Raw genomic sequence first — 22,798 nt, 5'->3', positions numbered from 1 at the left:
TCTCTCTCTCTCTCTCTCTCTCTCTCTCTCTCTCTCTCTCTCTCTCTCTCTCTCTCTCTCTCTCTCTCTCTCTCTCTCTCTCTCTGAATGCCTTTGTACACTAGTCTATCAATCTTTTTGGAACAGTGACATACAGATGAATATGTAAAGATAAAATCAGACAAATTGATAGGTTTCATCTTTGAAGTGTTGTTTTATTGAAAATACTCCCAAAGGATAAAACTATTTGACGAGAAGTAGTTTCACGCCACCAGAAAGTGGTCTTCAATGTCACTCAAATATTGCACATAATAAAGTTTTATCAAATTTGTGGATTGAACATAAAAGAAATATCCATAGACACTGTACATGTGGAAAGGGACAATCTATGCAGGAAACAATGGATGTACACACCAGTATTTTCGCCTCTCTAGTATACGATATGATCAAAATATCTTTACTATACTAGTTTTGCTTTGATGGCACAGTTTGACCATGTTACCATTATAATTCTTGTGTTTTTGTTTCACTTTCGTACTACATGTAGTTATAGAACCAACTAACGTACATGTACAGGGTTTTATAAATAACACAAAGTTAACCAATGTAATGGTAACCCTAGCAAGGTCATTAAAAATGAAATGATATCCCTACCAAGGTCATTAAAATGGAATGGACACAACAGACATGACAGATACACAACATTAAGATTCGCAACAAACAACGACAATACAGTTGGTTTACATTTTACAGAAATCTAACATAGCCAACAAATTAAACAGAGTCAAAGTTAAACATTTCAGGAAAGTTGTGATCACACACTCATCACAGTTGTGATTTCTGTCAATTTATCCGATAACTTGAAAGCCACATTCGACTTTGAACTTGAAAAATCATCTTCTTGAACAGTTTAGTTAACTGCTCATACGTCATACAAAGGCTCACAGTGTGGGCCATAAGAATGAATAAATTATCGCATCATATATAATAAATAATTTTACAATAATATACATGTCAAATACTTTCTATCTTAGTTTGCCCATTGTGAGCACAAATAAAAGTGTTTCTAGAGAGCGTCGAAATGTTCTAACGAGCACCGTCGCGTAACTTACAAACTTTGAAGTTGAAATGTAATATCAATATACGTACAAGTATCAACATTTGTCAACCCTTGAGGGTGTGAGGTTTGCTTCAAAACTTGAAGGGCTCTGGGGTCAATGTCCTCCCAGGGGGTCCTCATCGTTGAGGCAGGGATGTGAGTTTTGGTTTAAAACTTGCAAGTTCTCCAAAGTCAACTCATCCTCCGGGGGCCATCCCCATTGTTGAGGTAGGAATGTCAGGTGATGTTTGGGTTCAAACTTGAAATCCTCCGAGGTGAGCACCATCCCTCAGGGCAATCCCTCTGTAGGCGATGTGTCAAATTTTGGAATTATCCATATTTAGTAGTCTTCGCGGCGAAGATAATATATCATATTCTTTAAATTCCAGAAATATGAGCTGATGACATCTAAGCTTCTGCTGTCAATAACTTAACAAATCCACGGGAAACATTCACGATGCACATGTACCACTTGGTGGCGCTGTCACTTCTAAACACATACAGTAATGCATTCCACATTTGTGGCAAGGTGGAGGGTGGTGGGGTGACTTCAACAGTTCCGGTGGAGAGTGGTCGTATCCTGAAATGCATAGATTGAAAAGAACGGTTATTGTGTTTGTAGTTAGTTTGTACTTATATGAAATAAAATGTATTTTGGTTGTAGGCAAAGCATCGTCATGTATTGAAAGCTGTCAGTGAGGAAAGCCAAGCACTGTTCAATGATACTTGCCTTCGAAAATTGAAAATCCCAAAGAGATCGACTCGAACATGAGACCATGACTTGTTCACTAAATGAAATCATCGTCGCATCACTAACTTGTGTTTATTTTCTCGCTCAATTTGATGATCGTGTAATCTTTCCGTGGTGAACTTTTCCGCCTCACGAAACGTGTAAATAACACCGGCTCCCGCCAGGACACACACTCGCGTAGTACCGAATTTCCCGCCATCTCGAGGGAGAAATAATGATGGTGATATTTCGGTCGATCAAATACAATCATCAACCAAGTGGAATGTGTTCGTAGTGTTTATACTGTTTCCGTCTTTCAAGGTAATTTGACATCTCTTGATGATGTCTAATAGTCCGTTAATCGATTTCTGATCGTTTGCAAGGCTAATAAAGGATGGCGGCAATTGTCTATTCAGTTGACAACGATGACCACCATTTCGTTCCCGGATATGTACAATTATTACAAAACTACCCATAAACATTTGCCTACAAATTGCCAAATGACGATATAATAGTTCTTGGTTGTAAATTACGTATTTGATTTTAGATCAAGAATGAATTGATTCAAGTTCTAAATCCTTCATCTCTTCATTTCAATTGTGTTATTCCATGTTTTATAGGAATAGATAGTATACAATGTAATACTTGTCTATGAATTCAAACAGAGGTTATTTATTAAATTACTCTTAGATCGGATTTTTGGGAGTGGCTCTTTCTTTGATTTCTGTATATTGTTGCAGGTCGTCTTAGTTCGATTTCGTTCAATATAGATTTGTGTATAACTATTATTTAAATTTTTGATGGATTATATTTTTGGAAGAAGGGTGATGAGAAATGGGAACGCGCAACATTGTTTAGAATAAATAAAATTACCATCACTACAAAAACACCAAAAACAATAACAATGAAGGGGGAGGGAGGGAGGGAGGGAGGGAGGGGAAAGATTAAACAGCGACATGACATCTTGATGCCGACAAAAAGATAACATCTAAACGTTATCGAAATTGTTGTCATCGGTGTGAACACCTTAATTGGACTTTATTTCATCTTCAATTGTCAACATTACATCTATGCTATAATGGCGAATAGTATCTAGTACACAATGTTCCTAAATGGCGAATAGTATCTGGTACACAATGTTCCTAGATGACGAATACTATCTAGTACACAATGTTCCTAGATGACGAATACTATCTAGTACACAATGTTCCTAGATGACGAATACTATCTGGTACACAATGTTCCTAGATGACTAATACTATCTAGTACACAGTGTTCCTAGATGACGAATACTATCTATCGAGTACACAATGTTCCTAGATGACTAATACTATCTAGTACACAATGTTCCTAGATGACTGATACTATCTAGTACACAATGTTCCTAGATGACGAATACTATCTAGTACACAATGTTCCTAGATGACGAATACTATCTATCTAGTACACAATGTTCCTAGATGACTAATACTATCTAGTACACAATGTTCCTAGATGACGAATACTATCTAGTACACAATGTTCCTAGATGACGAATACTATCTATCTAGTACACAATGTTCCTAGATGACGAATACTATCTAGTACACAATGTTCCTAGATGACGAATACTATCTAGTACACAATGTTCCTAGATGACGAATACTATCTAGTACACAATGTTCCTAGATGACGAATAGTATCTGGTACACAATGTTCCTAGATGACGAATACTATCTAGTACACAATGTTCCTAGATGACTAATACTATCTAGTACACAGTGTTCCTAAATGACGAATAGTATCTAGTACACAATGTTCCTAGATGACGAATAGTATCTAGTACACAATGTTCGTAGATGACGAATACTATCTAGTACACAATGTTCCTAGATGACGAATACTATCTGGTACACAATGTTCCTAGATGACGAATACTATCTAGTACACAATGTTCCTAGATGACGAATACTATCTATCTAGTACACAATGTTCCTAGATGACGAATAGTATCTAGTACACAATGTTCCTAGATGACGAATACTATCTAGTACACAATGTTCCTAGATGACGAATACTATCTAGTACACAATGTTCCTAGATGACGAATACTATCTAGTACACAATGTTCCTAGATGACGAATACTATCTAGTACACAATGTTCCTAGATGACGGTTACTAATACTATCTAGTACACAATGTTCCTAAATGACGAATACTATCTATCTAGTACACAATGTTCGTAGATGACGAATACTATCTAGTACACAATGTTCCTAGATGACGAATACTATCTGGTACACAATGTTCCTCGTTTATGTCATCACATTCATCATATACAGTGAAACACATTAGCATAAATATTATGATATCTACAGGTTCTAAGAAAGACTAGGCGCCTTATAGAAGACAAAGGGTGCCGCATTGACCCTTATCAAGTGAAGAGATTCAATTTTCACACCTTACATCAGTTGCGATATGACTATGATGTACATCGGATTTTCCACAATAAGATGAACACAACTATACATGTTATTCTTTTGTTCTCTCCTCTAGTATTTTCACGCCTTTTGGTGTGTAGGTTAAAGATTTATGTCGAGTAAACACTGGGTTTTAATAATCCCCGACAATAGAGAGTTACACCTCATATTCCACAAATAGCTGATCGGTAAGTATCTCTAATACACATATCTACAACGAATTCACCCTTATTGCTATAGAAACACTCGCCACTCGTGTAAGGCTTTACATATAACTATATTTGTATCTTACTATTTTAATATAGCTTTTTGATTAGCTGATATTGTTTACCGTTGTCAGTACCCAGTATATTAGTTATAATATTACCCTTGGAGTCAGTCTAAGAAATGACATAATGGACGCCGTGCACTCGCAGAATAGTGATCGCGGCTGAAGCTGTAATGACACGTGGAGTAATTGTACATCCCTCTACGTGGTATGATTAAAGTACGAGTTATTACCACTTTAGCTTTATTACTTGTCATGTCAAACAACTTGGTTCAATTTAATAAAACAAAAAACAAAGGAGGCCAAGATATTAATTTTATCATTTCAATTACGTCCTTCTCAGTAGTACGTTTCTTTTGTACCTAGTCTAATTCTGTAGCGGTCATGCGGTGATCGAATTCCCAAATCGAAAAAGAGACAAAATGCGTGGCGTGTATCTCCAAGAATTTAATTCGATCTCTGTAAGGTTGTCCGAAAATTAATTAAAGTCGTCATAGAATTTTTGTAATTATGAAGTAATTATTGATGCAGTGGAGTGACCAGTTGTAATTTCCGTTCTCCTGGATGCCCACGGTGATTCAATTCATTTGAAGCAGAATGTACGTTTCAATTTGAAGAGATGTGAACGGTACACTTTAAAGAAATACCCTATAACACGTCACCGGTCTTCAGGAATGGCCACGACGCTTTACTGTTTCAAGGCCCACTTTTCCTTGAACTAGTGTTGTCAGAACATGAAATTTCTTAATATGGATTTTCAATTATTAGAAGATCACTTGTTTCGATACTTGGTGTATTTTCATAATATTTTTGGCATATCAACACTGTTTATTATCAGACGGTTAAGGTGATCAACAGTGTGAAATATGTTACGATGTTCTGTCCCAAATAAATGAAGGTAGAGTTTACAGTGTAGTAAACCACATGATTCGTACGGCGTGACGTGCTCGTCAGAGAGGCCGTGACTCTTTATGGTGACGTGCTCCTCAGAGATGCCGTGACTCTTTATGGCGTGACGTGCTCGTCGGAGAGGCCGTGACTCTTTATGGCGTGACGTGCTCGTCAGAGGCCGTGATGTAATTCATTGCGTCAGCAGAAATATATAATCTGGCTTGTAAGAATAGGAGTTTAAGACTGGACCCAATGTTTGGTCATTAATGCAAATGTACGATGTTTTTTTGTTTTTTTGGATTGTCATATGTCATCATCTGTTAACGAACCCGTAAACGGAGTATTGAACTTTGCCATTGGCAAGGGTTTCACGCTAAATTATGTCATTTGCTGTGAAAAAAACTGACAAATGTATAATTAATCTTACACAGAAACAAACCTCAATTGTAAAACCTGTACTTAAATATTGGCGTAAAAATATAAGCCTTAATGTTACCAAACAAATCGTATATTGTGTTTTACTGATATACAGAACTACTGAAGGGGGTTAAATGGATGATTTTCTAATACCAGCGGATCTGACATGAAATTACACGAATTTGTTATTTGATCTCCTGGCGTTTGCTTTTGTTGGCTTGGCTATATTGACGTGACTGACTAATTATGTATACCTATACTGTAAGCCTGTTACGTGCCAACATTAGAATTGTTACGACTAATTAAGTTGATAAGACAATAGACAATTAAATCGTTATGTTAATCACTGTGACAGCTTGATAAAGGACACATTTACAGTGGTAACGAAATACGTGCTACTTGTGTACAAGTCAATGAATTGAAAGCAAAGGAAATCTCAACGTTTGGCAACTAACCAATACATTTAACACACAGGCTCTTCTCAGAAAATCCAAATATTAATAAGATCCAACGGAATGAAATAGTAAACGACAGATTTGTTTTCTAAATGTAATTTGGCAGGGGAAATAATTGTTTGTTTCCGATAATATAGCCTCAGAAAATAGGGTTAGTAGGTCGGGATTTTATTTTATCTTATCTTATCTTATCTTATCTTATCTTTTCAATTGTTTTTATTTTTGAAAAATATTGCTGCGACCCAAAACGAAACGAAATGTCGGTCAGAATACCCATTCTGTGATAGTTTGATGAAATATGTATAGACATCGCTGGAGACAGAAAACCGTGAGACGTGCATGGTGGTCAAGTAGACAAAGAATTTCTGATCTTTTTGCTTTAAATGTTTGAAAAATGTTTAGGGTCGGCGGTTTAAACTAGGATCGGTCTGGTTATCGTAAACACACTTTGTTTATATTACCTGAGTAAATTTTCCATTTTCTTTGCCGAGGTCGATTATATAGCTGAATACAAAATACATCGACGGAAGTCACACGAATCTCATACATGTATATCTGGACGATTTACTCAACAAGAAGTGTGAATTATCAAAACTGCCAAACCATCGAGTTCGAACAGCAGGGTGGTGGTTTTTCCAATCATGCCTACTATTGTGAGTCGTAAACAGAGCAATCTACCTAAAGTGTTGGCCGTGTCCGACGAATTCTCTCAATTACACTACTTTACGTACTACTTTGCAATTAACACATTTTCACTCCTTATTTCGGCCATATCATCACATTATATTGCCATGGCAACGATAATAGAATTATCAAAAGGGTTGTAAACTCATAATGTTGCCGTGGATGACACAATCATTGAATTCTCATATTGATTATTTGGTTGTGGTCATTTAATGAGAAAAACGCAATTGATTTTAAACTCAAATAAACTTTACAAATAAACATAAGTTCCCGACATTTATCTAAAATGTACATTTTCAGTTCGCTACTACGACAAATACACGACCTACCAATTTGATTGTTGTTATCTGGCGGTCCAGGCGATGATTTAGTTGAAGTGCTGTGTTTTTTCTGTCTCGCCCTGGAATTCTGGAACCACACTTGAGTAACTCGTTTACTAAGTCCCGTGATCTGTGCTATCCGTTCTAGATCTTGACCATCCGGGTTACTGTCTACGTTAAAGTTGGCCTGCAACACTTGCAGTTGTTCCTCAGTGAATGTAGTACGTACACGCTTCGTTCGTGGGTTGTGTCGACTTTGACCATTTTCTGACAAAAAGACATTATACAATTAAAGGATGTACCAGAAAACCATAAATATAAAGAAAGGCGAAACTCTTAGAGAAAGATGGCGTCTTCTGAGACAAGTTTGACAGTAGTCTATATAAAAGTTTAAGTTTAAGTTTAAGTTTATTTATTTTCTAAAGCGCCTTTTCTATTTAAAATATTCAAAAGCGCTGCACATAAAACACAAAAACATAAATAAGGTGAATGCTACAAAGACAAGTATATCGTTAAGACCCTTAAAATGTCAAATGTTAAAAGGATAGTGAATGGTCATTAAAATTATAGACTGAGACTTGTTATAAAAGCCTTAAAAATGTCAAATATTAAAACGAACGTAAATGACCACTAAAATAATATAAATTTTGTACTCTCAGTCAAATAACCAAATCACAATTCATGATACATTTTAAAGAGGTGTGTTTTAAGTTTTTTGTTTAAAAAGTTCAAGTTCTGAAAGGTCTTTGAGTTCATCAGGAATGGAATTCCATAGTCTAGGTCCTGCAATGACCAGGGCACGATCATTAATCTTGTTATAAGAACGGGGAATTACAAGTTTCTAACGGAGTTTTGGCGTAAATTGTAACGCTCGAGGCTTAAATTGAATCAAACACTTGTACAAAAGTCATCGTAAACTTTCAAAGACATCTGGATTATTTGTTATCGTGGCTTTTTTTTAACAATGTTCAAATTTCTACTTCTGACACAGCCTACGTAGCACAGTGTGTTGACGTGCAACCTTTTAGTAGACAAAGTTGATATTTTGGGGACTGTATTCAAGTATGTGATAAGTTCATCATTCAATTTTCTTAAACTTTTAACTTGAGTTACATCTAAAATTTGCAAATCTAACAAACTGTTAGCAAAGTTTGTTTCATTTATTCTGTTATCTATCGAGGTTTCAGGGCGAAATTTGGGTTGAACACAACGGTTACACTAATGCCGTGGATTAATCACTGTCTTCCCATGATGATATTTGTTTACGGCTGAAAAGAATTCTGGCGAGTGTCTTTGGCCCCAAATGTTCTTTTCTTTTTTATTTCGTCTGCGATCTGATAAAGTATGACAAGAAGACAAGTCAAATCTATTGTTGTCAATGTAGCTAATACTAATGTTTTGTTAAGGTTTACAAGTTGAAAAATACACACGTCAACATACACATAGTACATAATTATCGTTTCGTTAAATAAAGAAATGCATATGGAGTTAAATAATGAAACAAATATGTCGTTTAAAGCAATGTAACATAGCATGTACATGTAAATATTTTATTCTGTCACTGAGATGCGACCTCGTATCAAACCATATTTTCTTAAATTTAGCCCCCTGCTGGAAACGTAGGTCAAATTAAACGACCTATAATTGAGATCTGTTTTAAAATAAAAATGACTTTAAATCGGTTATGTCGTTTACTTAACGCAATTTTCAAGATAACATGCCCGCCAATTTATTGCGAGACTGGCTTCAAGCTGTGATGTATTCGGTACTCCTCATATGTCAGTGCTCACAGCATGTTGTCGGATATGATGGCACAGTGAATTGGGTCTGCACGTGACGTACAACGAAACACCGTTTAACCCCATCTACGCATGTATACTAAATGAAAATTGACAATTATTCAGAATGCCAGCCCTTTACCTAAGCATTTTTCTGCAAGTCGGGAGTGCCATTTTTTAAGCCCTGTATCACTCTTTTGAATTGAGGTTACAGTCAAGATCAAAAAGCTCACATGATAAATTTGAATTTTTAGTTTTTAGTACGGTGTGTGTTTAGGTATCACAAGGTGACAGAATAGGGAAGAGACAGTGAAGAGAATTTTACAATATTCTAATAACTTAACATCGACAAGTTTGATATTTGACGATTTTAGTGGAACTTTAACTGTATTTATTTTATATCGACTTTGTTTAAAAAAAGAGTGAATTCCCTTTTGACATTTAGTTGTTTATTTTCATTCTATGAGTCTTGTTGTAGGACCCCGAATTTTAGAGCCTGGTCGTTAGGTGATATGACTGTATGGTGTTACCATAGACCAGGGAGTCCGCTCCAAGATCTGCGGTCAAAATGACCATTCCAGATTTATCATTTATCGGCTACCATATAGCAACAGATGCAAACATACCCAAATCCAAACTATTAAAGCCTTTCATTTGATTTTAATTATCATTTTTTGAGAGATTGATTTGTAAGTTTTGTCACATTCTATATTGGTATAAAATGTAATATTTCATATTTTCGTTATTTATGACATAAATTAATGATCACTATATAACATTTTCAACTAATTTTACAAAATGGTACGTTCAATTTAGTGTCGATTTTTTTTTGTATTTTTTAGGTTGTAATGACATTTGGATGCTAGGTCAAAGTTCACGTTCATCAGTATAGCAGGTAAGACTGCAGACACACATACACATACACACACACTGACATCAACAAAAACACCACCACCAACAACAACAACAACAACAACAACAACAACAACAACAACAACAACGTATTAATATCAACAATAACTTAATAAAGCTTACATAATTCAAAGTATTCAATGATGATAACACCATATCTAGTTACACATAACTTCAACATGACCACGAGGGATAATTATCGTGAACTCCAAATGCGCATCAAGCAAATAGAAGTAAACTAGACACCGTTGTGGTTTTGTTAACCTGGGGGGATAGGGGGTTTTCATTGTCCGTGCGACTCATAGTATAGCCTTCACCATAACCATAACCATAACAAATAACGTAGCTAGCTATACCAACTTTGCATGGCTTGTGTAATAGGACATACGGCAGACACTCACCCGTACGCCAGGTTGTAAAATAACAAGGTCCTATTGACAGTGGACTTCAGAATATCATGTGGTAATATATCGATTTCTAAGGATTCAACGAATTTATTTGTTTCTTGTTTATCTCGCTTTGCGTTGAATGGTGTGAAAGAACGGGTGTCCTTCGCCATTTTCGATACAGAAAGTGACATCTCGACATCGCTGTTTGCAGGTTGTTTTGTGCTATTGTGCAAGTGACTCGTTGCCTATGGCTTTACACATTTAGCACACAGCGGGACTCTCTAAGGAGAACACGGAGATAACACTGACTGCATTAAATGTTGAATTTAGAACGTTTACTATTTAAACATGTGAATATATACACGGGGAGTAAAATTACTCTGGAATAAAAGAAAGGGAACTTTTAAGTCGTGGGGTGCTGAAATAATGTGGTAATTCCCCACTTTCTTCATGTAACGTTACAGATGAAAACATTGGCAAGGTAAATGAACGCATTTAACGCAGTGGGGTCGTTAGATATGGCGACAATTAGACAATTCATTGGGATTAAGTATCTTTCACCTGACACAAATAGGATCGCATTTCCATGATATTTTAGGCGAAAGTGACAGGACATGTATAACAGACAAAATAACTCTAAAGATTCCATTTATTCTTTTATTTAATATCACAGAAATATGTCAATGTTTAATAAACACGTGACGTCACCATAGTAGACATTTTTTAATTTGGTTGTTTGAAATGTGATCGTTCATCTATAATGTCAGATTTGATTCGGAAAAGACATTTGACGAAAAAAAATCGCTTTTTGCATACATACATACATACATACATACATACATACATACATACATACATACATACATACATACATACATACATACATACATACATACACATAAGTGTACACTTGTCAACTTGTGTATTGTTACAATTATTCAATGGATTATACTTGAGATAGAGACTGGTAGTCACATATGTAGTTTGATCATCACATCACAATACAAAACATGTCATGCCTTCTGATCAGTTTATGTTACGTAATAAACCTATCTACACAATGCCAATAAGCTGAATACCAGGCTGCCACATCTGGAGAGTGAGTGACCATCTCTGGCCACAGCCTGGTCTCACTCACTCCACGTCTGAAGAGAAACAAATCCCTGGAGATGTGAACACAATAGGAGACGTTTTTTTTTTCAAAGAAAATATGGATAATTAAAAGTTTGTCAATTAAGTCACGATGGAATCACATTGTAGCATCTGTTTAAATTCTCCAATTTGTAAACTGTAGATGAAGATTAACATTTTATACAGTGACAGAAATGGTAGACGTGGTTTATACTTACTTTACAAGAAATATCATACTAAGTCAACCATTTATGTGTTTCACAACAAATAAACTTTTAATAAATAAAAGGCAAGATATAGTTGTCTTTCATTTTTTGGAGGGAATCAACTCATTAGATATTTGATTTGATATTTGGTATAGGTAATAATTTACTAGTAATACACAATTTATGGTACAGACATTTACCCGGCAGACTTGTTAGTGTTTAATTCCGAAATACCACTATAGTCAGTTGTTGTTTTTTCCTTTCGTACAGATAAAGAATTGGTAATACTCGAGCAGACGACGTTACAATTGGAATGAGAAATATATTTCTATTGAAAATCTTGGTTTATGTTATCGATAGTGTGTAACTTTGATAAATTATACAGATACAACAGTACAGTACAGTATGTAAACAATTAAATACAACACAAAATATATGACAACAACGGAACACGACGGTACACTGCACAACACAACACAACACAACACAACACAACACAACACAACACAACACAACACAACACAACACAACACAACACAACATAACACAACACAACACAACCCCAAAACACAACACAACACAACACAACACAACACAACACAACACAACACAACACAACCTCAAAACACATAATTGCCAATAACTTGTGTTGGTAGAGTAGTAGGACTCACCTTCTTTTGTTTCCGATGTATCTGACGAACTCTCTAATAGTTCCAAGTAGTGTGTTTTGCATAGTACTTTATTTTCTTGCATGGCAAATTCTTCCCCCGTCGACAGTTGTCGTTTACAGTTATCACAAGCGAAACAAGCTAAATGGTACACGTGGTTTTTAGCTTTCCTCACCCAGTCATTCGATTGTATATTCCTCATGCATCGGGCACATTTTGTTCCAAACTGCCTGAAAAATGAACAACAATAAACATTTATTTTTCTGTGTAAAAATATTCACAAATCGGTAAAATATTGAAATGTCAGCAAAAAGCTATGTACGTAACGAGAAGACAGTGATGCTCATCTTCGACATCAACGGGGTTACATAGTCTATGGAATTGTCGTAAATACTAATACAATACTATAGTACTGCTCTGCTCAGTGAGTATTGGAATATCTCTCTTCATCGTTAAAGCGATGGATTTATTTTCTCTCCCATTTCCCCTTTCCAAACCTTCTTCTTCGCGGAAGAATTAAATTCTCGCGAGGAATGGTGTAATTTTATCTTAAATAGGCCATGTCATGTCACGACGATGGCGGAAAATACTTAAATAATATTTTTTTTAAATAAATGACACGCGAACATTAGAATATTGTGATAGACAGAACGTCTGACAGGTTCAAATGTCAAATTTCTACTTTGGCAAGTACGTAAAGATAATTTTATTGAATACAACGACGGAGTGGGAGTAACGGGTAGAACGTTAACAATCTTAACAAAACTTGTCCAAAAATAATATGTGTTCTCCAACGTTTTTATTAGGAAAATTTCTACTTGAATTTCATCTGTTACTAAAATAGCTCTTTAACACACAAACTATTAATCAGATGTACACCTGTTGTACCAACAAATTTCGTAATCTGCTTTAATGTTACATATCGCATATTTATCGAGTTATAATCGAGGGGGAAATAACAGCTTTTATTTGTGAGAACTTTTGCATTATGTAGTAAGTGTAACTGCTGGTGTCTGCTACAAAGTCTTAACTTGGCTAGGTATAGACTGACATTCAAATAAAGTGAAATGTTGACTATGTTTTAGACAGCAACATGTGGTTTTGAACACTATTTTAAGCGCAAAAAAGAAAGAAAACGGGATGATTAGTAGAAACAGTAACAACGAAATAAGGAGTGATTTTTTTCTGTGTGTAGAGCGTTTATTGTTTTAACAATCAAACACATGGAGTGGATGACAACTAGAATACACTATCTTGACATGAAAGTTGGCTACACTTTAAGCACGTAATCAAACCTTGAAATACGGAGCAAGAACAGTGTCCTCATTATTTAAACTGAGTATTGATAAGTCCATATGTGAAACCGAAATTAAAAATGCATAAATTTAATACATAAATTATCTCCAAGTCGTGTGTATTGTGTTATCCACAGTAAAATTGATTAATGGCTGGGGGAGTTTCAAAGTGCACAAAATCGTAGTTGGGGGTATATTTTGGAGTAAATTTGAAATATGACACCAAATGTGTTACATGTGTTACTATATTTTATCATATTTTTAATTATGAAGTATACATATTATTATAATAGTATCAACAACAGCTGTAAACATAATGTCAGCTGTTATTTCATTCAATTAACAAAAGGTTTGTGATCCGTCGATAAATTTTTCTTTAAACCCCCCAGAAAAGTTTCTTTAAAATACCCCCCCACACACACACACACACACACGACATTTATAACGGTAGTATTTGCACTCGCTATAGCATCACAGTTTATCAGTGAAAATACTACCTACACCACATACTACCTATACCAAATACTACTACACCAAACACTACACGTTCACCAAATACTATGTACACCAAACTAAAAAAAGTCTAAACAGTGTTTAGATAAGGTGATCTCGATCCACATAAAAACTTGAGAATAACTGACGTTTGGGATTAACTCTACGATGTAAAAAGACCTACCGGCGTCCACACATTTCTAACAACGTCGATTGAATGTCGTGTGTGATTGTAAGACCTAATATCGTAGTAAGAATAATCCTAGTAGTCCTAGTACAAACCAAATATTTTAGAACAGCTGAACATTTGCCGAAATCTTGGTTGTTTTCGTTTTGTTAATCCATATATTTACATAATACGAAATCAAGGAGTAATTTTCATAAATGACGTTTAATGTGTTTATTACACATTTCTACATATTTGTAATTGCTTGTCTTCATTGTTTCGTTACGGTTTGGTTACAATCATATCGAGAGAGACGTGTAACAAATGCCACTGTTCATGATATTAAGTCATTATTTAGTTCAATTCACCAGAGCATTTTATAATAATAGCCAATATTGTCTGTCACGTGTCATTGCCAATTAGCCTCTTATAAAAATTATCAATAGTTCAGGGTATTTTTGTTCGTTTCGATGTTTTTTCAATAACTTGGAAAAAATATGACAAAATGGGCAATACTTCTTGTTCATGATTATTAAAATATTACGCTAACATCAAAAACATTTTAGGATATCACTTTGTAATAAAATTAATGAAAGTCAAATAGAAAACGAAGGCATTATATTGGTTTGAATTCTTGGCTACCTGATCCAAAATGTCTTAAATAATATAATATAACATTTGGACTCTTAGTTTGGACAATGAAAGATTCAACAGTGTTCAAAATCATTCCATTTGTAATACACCGATAGCTGAATATCATCAATGATGCTTTTGAATTCTAATTTGATGGAAGTCATAACGAACCATCGAATTCAAATCACGATTTTCTGGCTCAGTAGGCGCTAAAATGCCCTCGGGTTGGATTTGTACAGCATCGTCTCCGGAGATTACTAAATATGTTACTCAATTTGTATTTTGTTTCGAGTGGCAATTTGTAGCGATAGTTGAACTATCCTTTATTTTCATATTTTGGTTTTTTAATCCTTCATTCAAGACTTCTCTTTAGTTTTTTGTTCACCACACATTTATGTATAACTACACATAACAAGAAACACGTAATCAAAGTCCGGCATCATGCACACGGTATTCGTTTACGACATTTGTTCAAGGGATTGTTTACATCACTTTTTGTGCTTTGCAATATTTGCCAGAAATGTAAAAAATGTTACAAATCATTCACAGTTTTCACACAGTCTTTTAAAAATAGATTAGAACTTTGTACTGTGAGATAGTTTATATGTCATTTCTTGATTCTTGACAACTGGATAACAAAGTTAATGGCTAAAAACTCGTTGGACCGTGCTAATAATAACACATCATTCGCGAACTGTTACATTTATTTTATTCTCAGTATTTGAGCTCTGACGTGTGAGCAATAGGTTCATTATGTTACATTCATCTGTTAAAATCGACAATAACAAAGACTTTTCTTCACTCCTTTAGTGTTTTGACATATTTGGTTTATCTGTGATACTGTCTGGCGGGGATGTTTGACAGTATACGTTAACTCAACATCAGGCAGCAGTAATGGTGTTTGCCGTGACGGTAATATTTCACTTTACGTATATAAAAAAGAAATTATCAGACTAATCTATTAATTTTATGGTCATTTCCAAAGAGAACTTTAAAACCTTATTATATTCTGGACACTATCAAAGAATTTTAAAGGGTCACCTACTATAGACTATATATCATGTTGTGTTGTGTTGTGTTGTGTTGTGTTGTGTTGTGCTGTGGTGTGCTGTGGTGTGGTGTTTTGTTGTGTTGTGTTGTGTTGTGTTGTGTTGTGTTGTGTTGTGTTGTTTATCCTGTTAATACATTTCTAAGTATGGAGTGACGTATCAATATTCAAATTATTTAAATGTGTTTTCATTTATAATGATTATTTATTCTTTGTTGTTTTATTAAAATGTCACGTGATAAGCTGACAATTTCTTCTTTAAATCAGTCATGTCGATCGCAGACATTGACGAAATCTATTTTAAAATATCATCGGATAAGATTTAAAATGAATAACAAATTAAAGAATGAAGAATGTGGTCAAATGAAACATTGGGTGGGGTTTATAATTTTAAACAAGCTTACGTCCGAGGACTATTACCAATAGAATCGTTTATCTTCAAGTTGTCGATAGATATTCTGGAGACATTTTTAAAATCATTTTAAAGCATTTTCTACCAAAACTTTAGAGCTTCTGTGTACAGAATACACCAGACAGCGAAGATTTATTCTAGAATTTTTTTATCTCAATATATACAATACAGTGCAAACACGATCCGTTTAAAGAAAACAACTTTTAATTATAATTTCAACTCCCAATCTATAGACACGAACTTTGTTAAGAATAGATTTACGGTCTAAAGAAAACAAAGACATGTTACCAAATAGATTAGAGAAACTCCAATATTTTATTTGATTTATTTTGATAAAACTTGATTCAACACTAAAGGCGAGTGTGCTGTTTACACCTTCTTCGCTTGCTGCATCCAATTAAGTCACTATACCCAAGCCTCTGTGGGTCTGACTTTATACCTTGATAGATGTTTCACAGACATACATCAATGTTTGCCGCAAAACACGTTAGGGTTTCTCCGATCATTCGACTTTGTATCATTTGCTATTCTATGCATTGTTCCCTGCGGCTGAAATGAAGCGATCTTTCGGTGTGAGCTGTTCGAAATCCCACCGGATTGAATACTTGACGGAAAAGGTGCGATATCACGATTGTCATCAAAGGCCAACGCTAGCTTCACTTCCTATGTAGACACACAATAGAGACGGAATCGGAGTCTTTATCGTATTCAATTTGCCTTTCTTAGTACGTTCCTTTTAACAACTACCACCGTGTTTGGATCAGTCACGTATTTACTACAAATGCCGATAGAAACACCGAAGTATGCAAGTTTTGTAAATGACCCATTCACAACTCAGAAACACAATATTCAACATTTATGGGCTTGTAATTATGAAATCGAAATTATTCTGATAATAATGTCGGGAACTCAAAAAATGTAATTATTCTATATAAAGTCACGAGGCTTCATGTCCACTACTATACTTTGGCCAAAAAAAATGGTTCTTTCCTTCTTTAGTTTTAGTTTTCGGAATGTGACTAAAATAAAGCTCATAATATAGGTCTTCAGTTATGTACAGTCTAGGTTTTAATTTTCACCATAAAGGAAGCGGTTGTTTGATTTTCCACCGCATAAACGTGATGAGAAGAAGGGGGAAATACGCTAGCAAGGATGCAGCTTGGCCTCACATGCTGTACAGCACACAAAACAAAGAAATCCACTTGCCCTTCCGACATCCGATTGTTACAAAATGTAACAGAATATCACTGTTAACATTCAAGGACGATCGAGGATTTCACATTATGTAGATCATGTGAACATTTCGAAATGTCTACTTTCAAGCACTTACAGACAAGCTTTACTTTCTTACAATCTCAGTATTCGATCTTATGGCGATTGAAGAGTTCGATACTCAAACTATAACTACGTATACAGACATGCGATTAGATGTTGTTTACTACTGCCAAATATTCGAAGGATACCCATATCAGTTTAATAAGATGTGTACAGTGGTAAATGTTCAGCCGAACTTATATCACTTCCTAAAAATATCTCCTAGCTGTTATTTCAGTGAAGTCCACCGAAATGAATGTGAACTGACAGTGACTGAAGACTACAACCGGCAACGAAGATAAGAAGTTCTAGTCGTGTCACCGTATTTATTAGAACGCTGTAGTAACATCAGCAAATAATCTCTTGAATTGACTTTGTCCCTATCTTCATGTTAGAAATAATAACAATAACTAACTGAAATACAATATATTGGCAGTGCTCACATTATTGAAGCATAGAACGGTTGGCGAACGAACAAATGAGTTAGTTAGTTAGTTGACGGATAGGTGACGAATATCAATCTATGAATTGTAGAATGAAAGGATAGGTAAATACAATGGTGTCAAGAAGTGTTTTTTAATCCTTTGGTACGATACATTACTTACTGTGGAACTTTGTTTTTTGTCATTATGTAGTCTATATTTCTCTCCCGACATAAAGCTTCCGAGACAGAAATTCTATCGCCAATAAACTGATAGCAATGTATTACGTTGTATGATACTTTTTATTCATATTTGGGGAAATTAATTCGGATGTTGTCGGAGTTTCAGGAAAACAAACCTTTATTCCAATATTTGGGATGAAACCTCTACATAATAATGGAAATGTTAAACCATAACTTGAATTATAAGCCTAGGAAATTTACGTCTTGTTTAGGAGTAGCCGAATCGAAACGAATTTATCTAATGTCAAAAGGGATGGGTCGGTCAAGACTATCATATATTTAGGACGATCAACCGAAATTTTCTTGATGTATGTATATATATATATATGTGGGTTTCTGCCTGTAAGCTAGTTCTATATGTATGTATGTATGTATGTATGTATGTATGTATGTATGTATGTATGTATGTATGTATGTATGTATGTATGTATGTATGTATGTATGTATGTATGTATGTATGTATGTACATGTTGTATGTATGTATGTATGTATGTACATGTTGTATGTATGTATGTATGTATGTACATGTTGTATGTATGTATGTATGTATGTATGTATGTATGTATGTATGTATGTATGTACATGTTGTATGTATGTATGTATGTATGTACATGTTGTATGTATGTATGTATGTATGTATGTATGTATGTATGTATGTATGTATGTATGTATGTACATGTTGTATGTATGTATGTATGTATGTATGTATGTATGTATGTATGTATGTATGTATGTATGTATGTGTATATGTATGTATGTATGTATGTATGTATGTATGTATGTCTGTTTGTTTGTGTGTTTGTTTGTTTGTTTGTTTGTTTGTTTGTTTGTTTGTTTGTGAAAGTACACAAGGTATTAGTATTAACCCTAACTGGATATTCCTCCAAACCAACTCGTGACTACCATATACCCTCCTATTACGTTCTGTATACATTTACGTAGTATCAGAAATCAGGCCTTGGAGCAAAAGTGCATTTTACGAGAATATAAAAGCATTTTATCAACCATCTTTCAGACTCCAAAAACGAGATGACAGGAAGGTGCGACAATAAGCCGTTGGCAAGAAACAATTTTAACAGAGTTTGACCCAATGTACAAGATATGGATGATCTTGATCAAAGCCTGGAGGTAAACTGTTGATGTTATACACACACCGTATGTCTTTTACTATGAGTTGTGATCACTGCAGCACATGACTTGGTGATTATCAAGAATACCACGGTTAGAGGTGAGTTATTTGTATCATAAACCTAAAATCCGATTGGGGTCTACGCTATTGTAATTTTGTAATGAAGATCGAATCTTTATTCAATATTATTTATGAAAATCTAACTAACTTTTATATTGTACAATGACCTAGTGATTGAAAAACAAGCACTATGATAAACTTCGATGCCGGCTATCTAGAGACCTAAATATCCATCCAGTGACACAAAATTACCATCATAGTCATACAACTACTGTAGTTAGTTTTCATTGTTGTGCTCTTTCACAACGATTGGCGCCTTTCGTTGTTGGTAACAGTTTGGTGAGGGAGTGAATATTTACTTTATGTCAGTCTTTTTTTACATGACAAAACATGTCGAAAAGTGGTTAACAAAGATGGTATGTGTTATGGATATTGTACGAATTATGAAGTGGGTAACGGCGACCGTGTGTGTTATGGATATTGTACGAATTATGAAGTGGGTAACGGTGATCGTGTGTGATATGGATATTGTACGGATTATGAAGGATATTGTACGGTTTATGATATGGGTAACGGTGATCGTGTGTGTTATGGATATTGTACGAATTATGAAGGATATTGTACGGTTTATGACATGGGTAACGGTGATCGTGTGTGTTATGGATATTGTACGGATTATGAAGTGAGTAACGGTGATCGTGTGTGTTATGGATATTGTACGAATTATGAAGGATATTGTACGGTTTATGACATGGGTAACGGTGATCGTGTGTGTTATGGATATTGTACGGATTATGAAGTGGGTAACGGGGATCGTGTGTGTTATGGACATTATACGGATTATGAAGTGGGTAACGGTGATCGTGTGTGTTATGGATATTGTACGGATTATGAAGTGAGTAACGGTGATCGTGTGTGTTATGGATATTGTACGGATTATGAAGTGAGTAACGGTGATCGTGTGTTGTTATTGATATTGTACGGATTATGAAGGATATTGTACGGTTTATGACATGGGTAACGGTGATCGTGTGTGTTATGGATATTGTACGAATTATGAAGTGGGTAACGGGGATCGTGTGTGTTATGGATATTGTACGAATTATGAAGTGGGTAACGGTGACCGTGTGTGTTTATGGATATTGTACGGATTATGAAGTGGGTAACGGCGATCGTGTGTTATGGATATTGTACGGATTATGAAGTGGGTAACGGTGATCGTGTGTGTTATGGATATTGTACGAATTATGAAGTGAGTAACGGTGATCGTGTGTGTTATGGATATTGTACGGATTATGAAGTGAGTAACGGTGATCGTGTGTGTTATGGATATTGTACGGATTATGAAGTGGGTAACGGGGGTCGTGTGTTATGGATATTGTACGGATTATGAAGTGGGTAACGGTGATCGTGCGTGTTATGGATATTATACGAATTATGAAGTGGGTAACGGTGATCGTGTGTGACACATTTACCCGAGGTTTGTTTCTGTTTTATTTTTTAAAATGGCACTCAAACTCTGCTGGCATTGTTAGGAAATACAGTGTACATAGGTAGTCAGATAAATTGAAAGACGAAGTGATAAGTTGGCAAAACGTAGAGAAAGGCTATGAAATTTAATTATATGATAATACAATTAAACCCGTTGAAATCAGTCTCCATCAATTTGATTTCGCCGAGAATGTTACAATTTCGACGTTTCGTATTCAGTATAATAGTTATTTTATTACACAGTGATATTTTTATGTTTCACGTGTATAACATGTGAAAGAAATAGAAGATATCGGCAATGTTTACATAACTTAGAGCATATACACGATTGTAGGCATGACCGATTCCAAGGGAAAACGATCGTTACCTTCGGAAAGTATATTTTCATAACCAAATAATCAAACGTATTGGCCGAAGAATTAATATTTATGTTATTATTACGAGTGCTACTAATACTATTGGTATTAATAATCCGTGTGTAGATACAATGGAATCATATGTCCTTAGTACAATTAAAATGCCATCTTTATAGCAAATGAATTCTATGGTATTATCTTTGAAACACGTGCTGTTTTGTACACAAGTACCCGTTCATCGTGTTCATGGTTAATGTATCATTAACCATAAAATTGAAACTTGGTTTAATAAAACGAGCGAAATGCACCGAGCTTTTTAACGGACGGTGCTTGAACAATGATTGACTGGACGCAGGAGTGGTCATTGAACGTGTTTGACATACAGCATGCTTGTACCAGCCCGTACGACAGTCCCACAATGTAACTGAAAGTGTAATTGTATGACGATCGTAAACATACATACTCATTGACATGTAGAAATTGGATTATCTCCTGTGGATCACGGCAATCATACAGAATTTGAAATGAAATGTTCTCTTACGAGTCCAAGACTTACCGGATATAATCCATTTTACAATATATATTTTCGTCCTTTGTGAAGCACGATTGTTGCCCACTGAGGTTGGTATTACAAACAGAGCAGCGTAAACAGCGTACATGCCACGACCGACTGCCAACTTTTAGCAGATAACGATCAACGATTGGCTGGGAGCATCCGATGCACGCTTCGCCATCCTGCTGAAGGAAAAACATCGAGTTAGTATTTACGATCACAATTATATGTCAAAATAAAATCTGTAGTTCCACAAACTTTTTTCTCTCGAGAAGTGGTACTTTATTGTTTTGAATTGACAGAATGAAAACAGCTAGATAATGGGAGTGTTAGTTTACCAATTGTTTGTAAGGTGTATACCCAGTTACGGTTTCAATGAAAATATTGTCAATCGAAAGTCGAGTGTAGGAAATGTGAAATACCAGAATGTTAAAATTACCGTGGACTTCAGTGGTGGTGAGTGTGTGGTGTTTGTTTTGCTCTAATATTTCGAGGAGCGATGAGATACGTCGACGAAGTGTGGTAAGCAGGGGGGACAGAAAATCATGTGAGACTGATGACGAGCTAATGATTGAAAGTCAAACATATTCAGTCAGCATACATACACACGCGTACAATCCTTCATAACAACTTACCTCCATCTGATCATCAAAGCTATCATTGCTTGCCTGGTCAGACATGATGATGTTTTACTACAGGCGAAGTCCCGAGAATAGCAACAGTAGCGTCGATATAGGAGCAGTGCCGCGTTCTCGATGCACAATTGCGACGAGCGTCCACATTCGAGTTACACGCTAA

At 35.3% G+C, this 22,798-nt stretch overlaps 1 protein-coding gene across 1 annotated transcript; it reads right to left on the bottom strand.

Moving 5' to 3' along the window:
• Positions 1–1,530: 1,530 nt before the first annotated feature.
• LOC144441336 (LIM/homeobox protein Awh-like) lies at positions 1,531–22,680 on the bottom strand. Its single transcript, XM_078130891.1, has 5 exons — positions 22,636–22,680; positions 22,004–22,185; positions 12,391–12,617; positions 7,313–7,570; positions 1,531–1,658 (listed from the first exon to the last, which is right to left on the bottom strand). Exons 1-5 carry the CDS (start codon positions 22,678–22,680, stop codon positions 1,531–1,533), a joined length of 840 nt encoding a protein of 279 aa, XP_077987017.1.
• Between the last annotated feature and the right edge of the window lie 118 nt (positions 22,681–22,798).

The sequence above is a fragment of the Glandiceps talaboti genome, chromosome 10 (assembly GCF_964340395.1).
Source record: "Glandiceps talaboti chromosome 10, keGlaTala1.1, whole genome shotgun sequence".
Lineage (NCBI taxonomy): Eukaryota > Metazoa > Hemichordata > Enteropneusta > Spengelidae > Glandiceps > Glandiceps talaboti.
Note: the sequence above shows the minus strand (reverse complement) of the source record. Positions and strands in the feature narration are given on the sequence as shown.

Bases quoted from the DNA above. Each gene is read 5' to 3' on its own strand.
- LOC144441336 (XM_078130891.1), bottom strand. From the start codon at position 22,680: ATGTCTGACCAGGCAAGCAATGATAGCTTTGATGATCAGATGGAG. The intron at 12,618-22,003 runs GTAAGTCTTGGA...TTCATTTTTCAG, and splicing joins TGTAAAATGGATTATATCCG to GCAGTTTGGAACAAAATGTG. The intron at 7,571-12,390 runs GTGAGTCCTACT...TCTTTTTGTCAG, and splicing joins TACATCGGAAACAAAAGAAG to AAAATGGTCAAAGTCGACAC.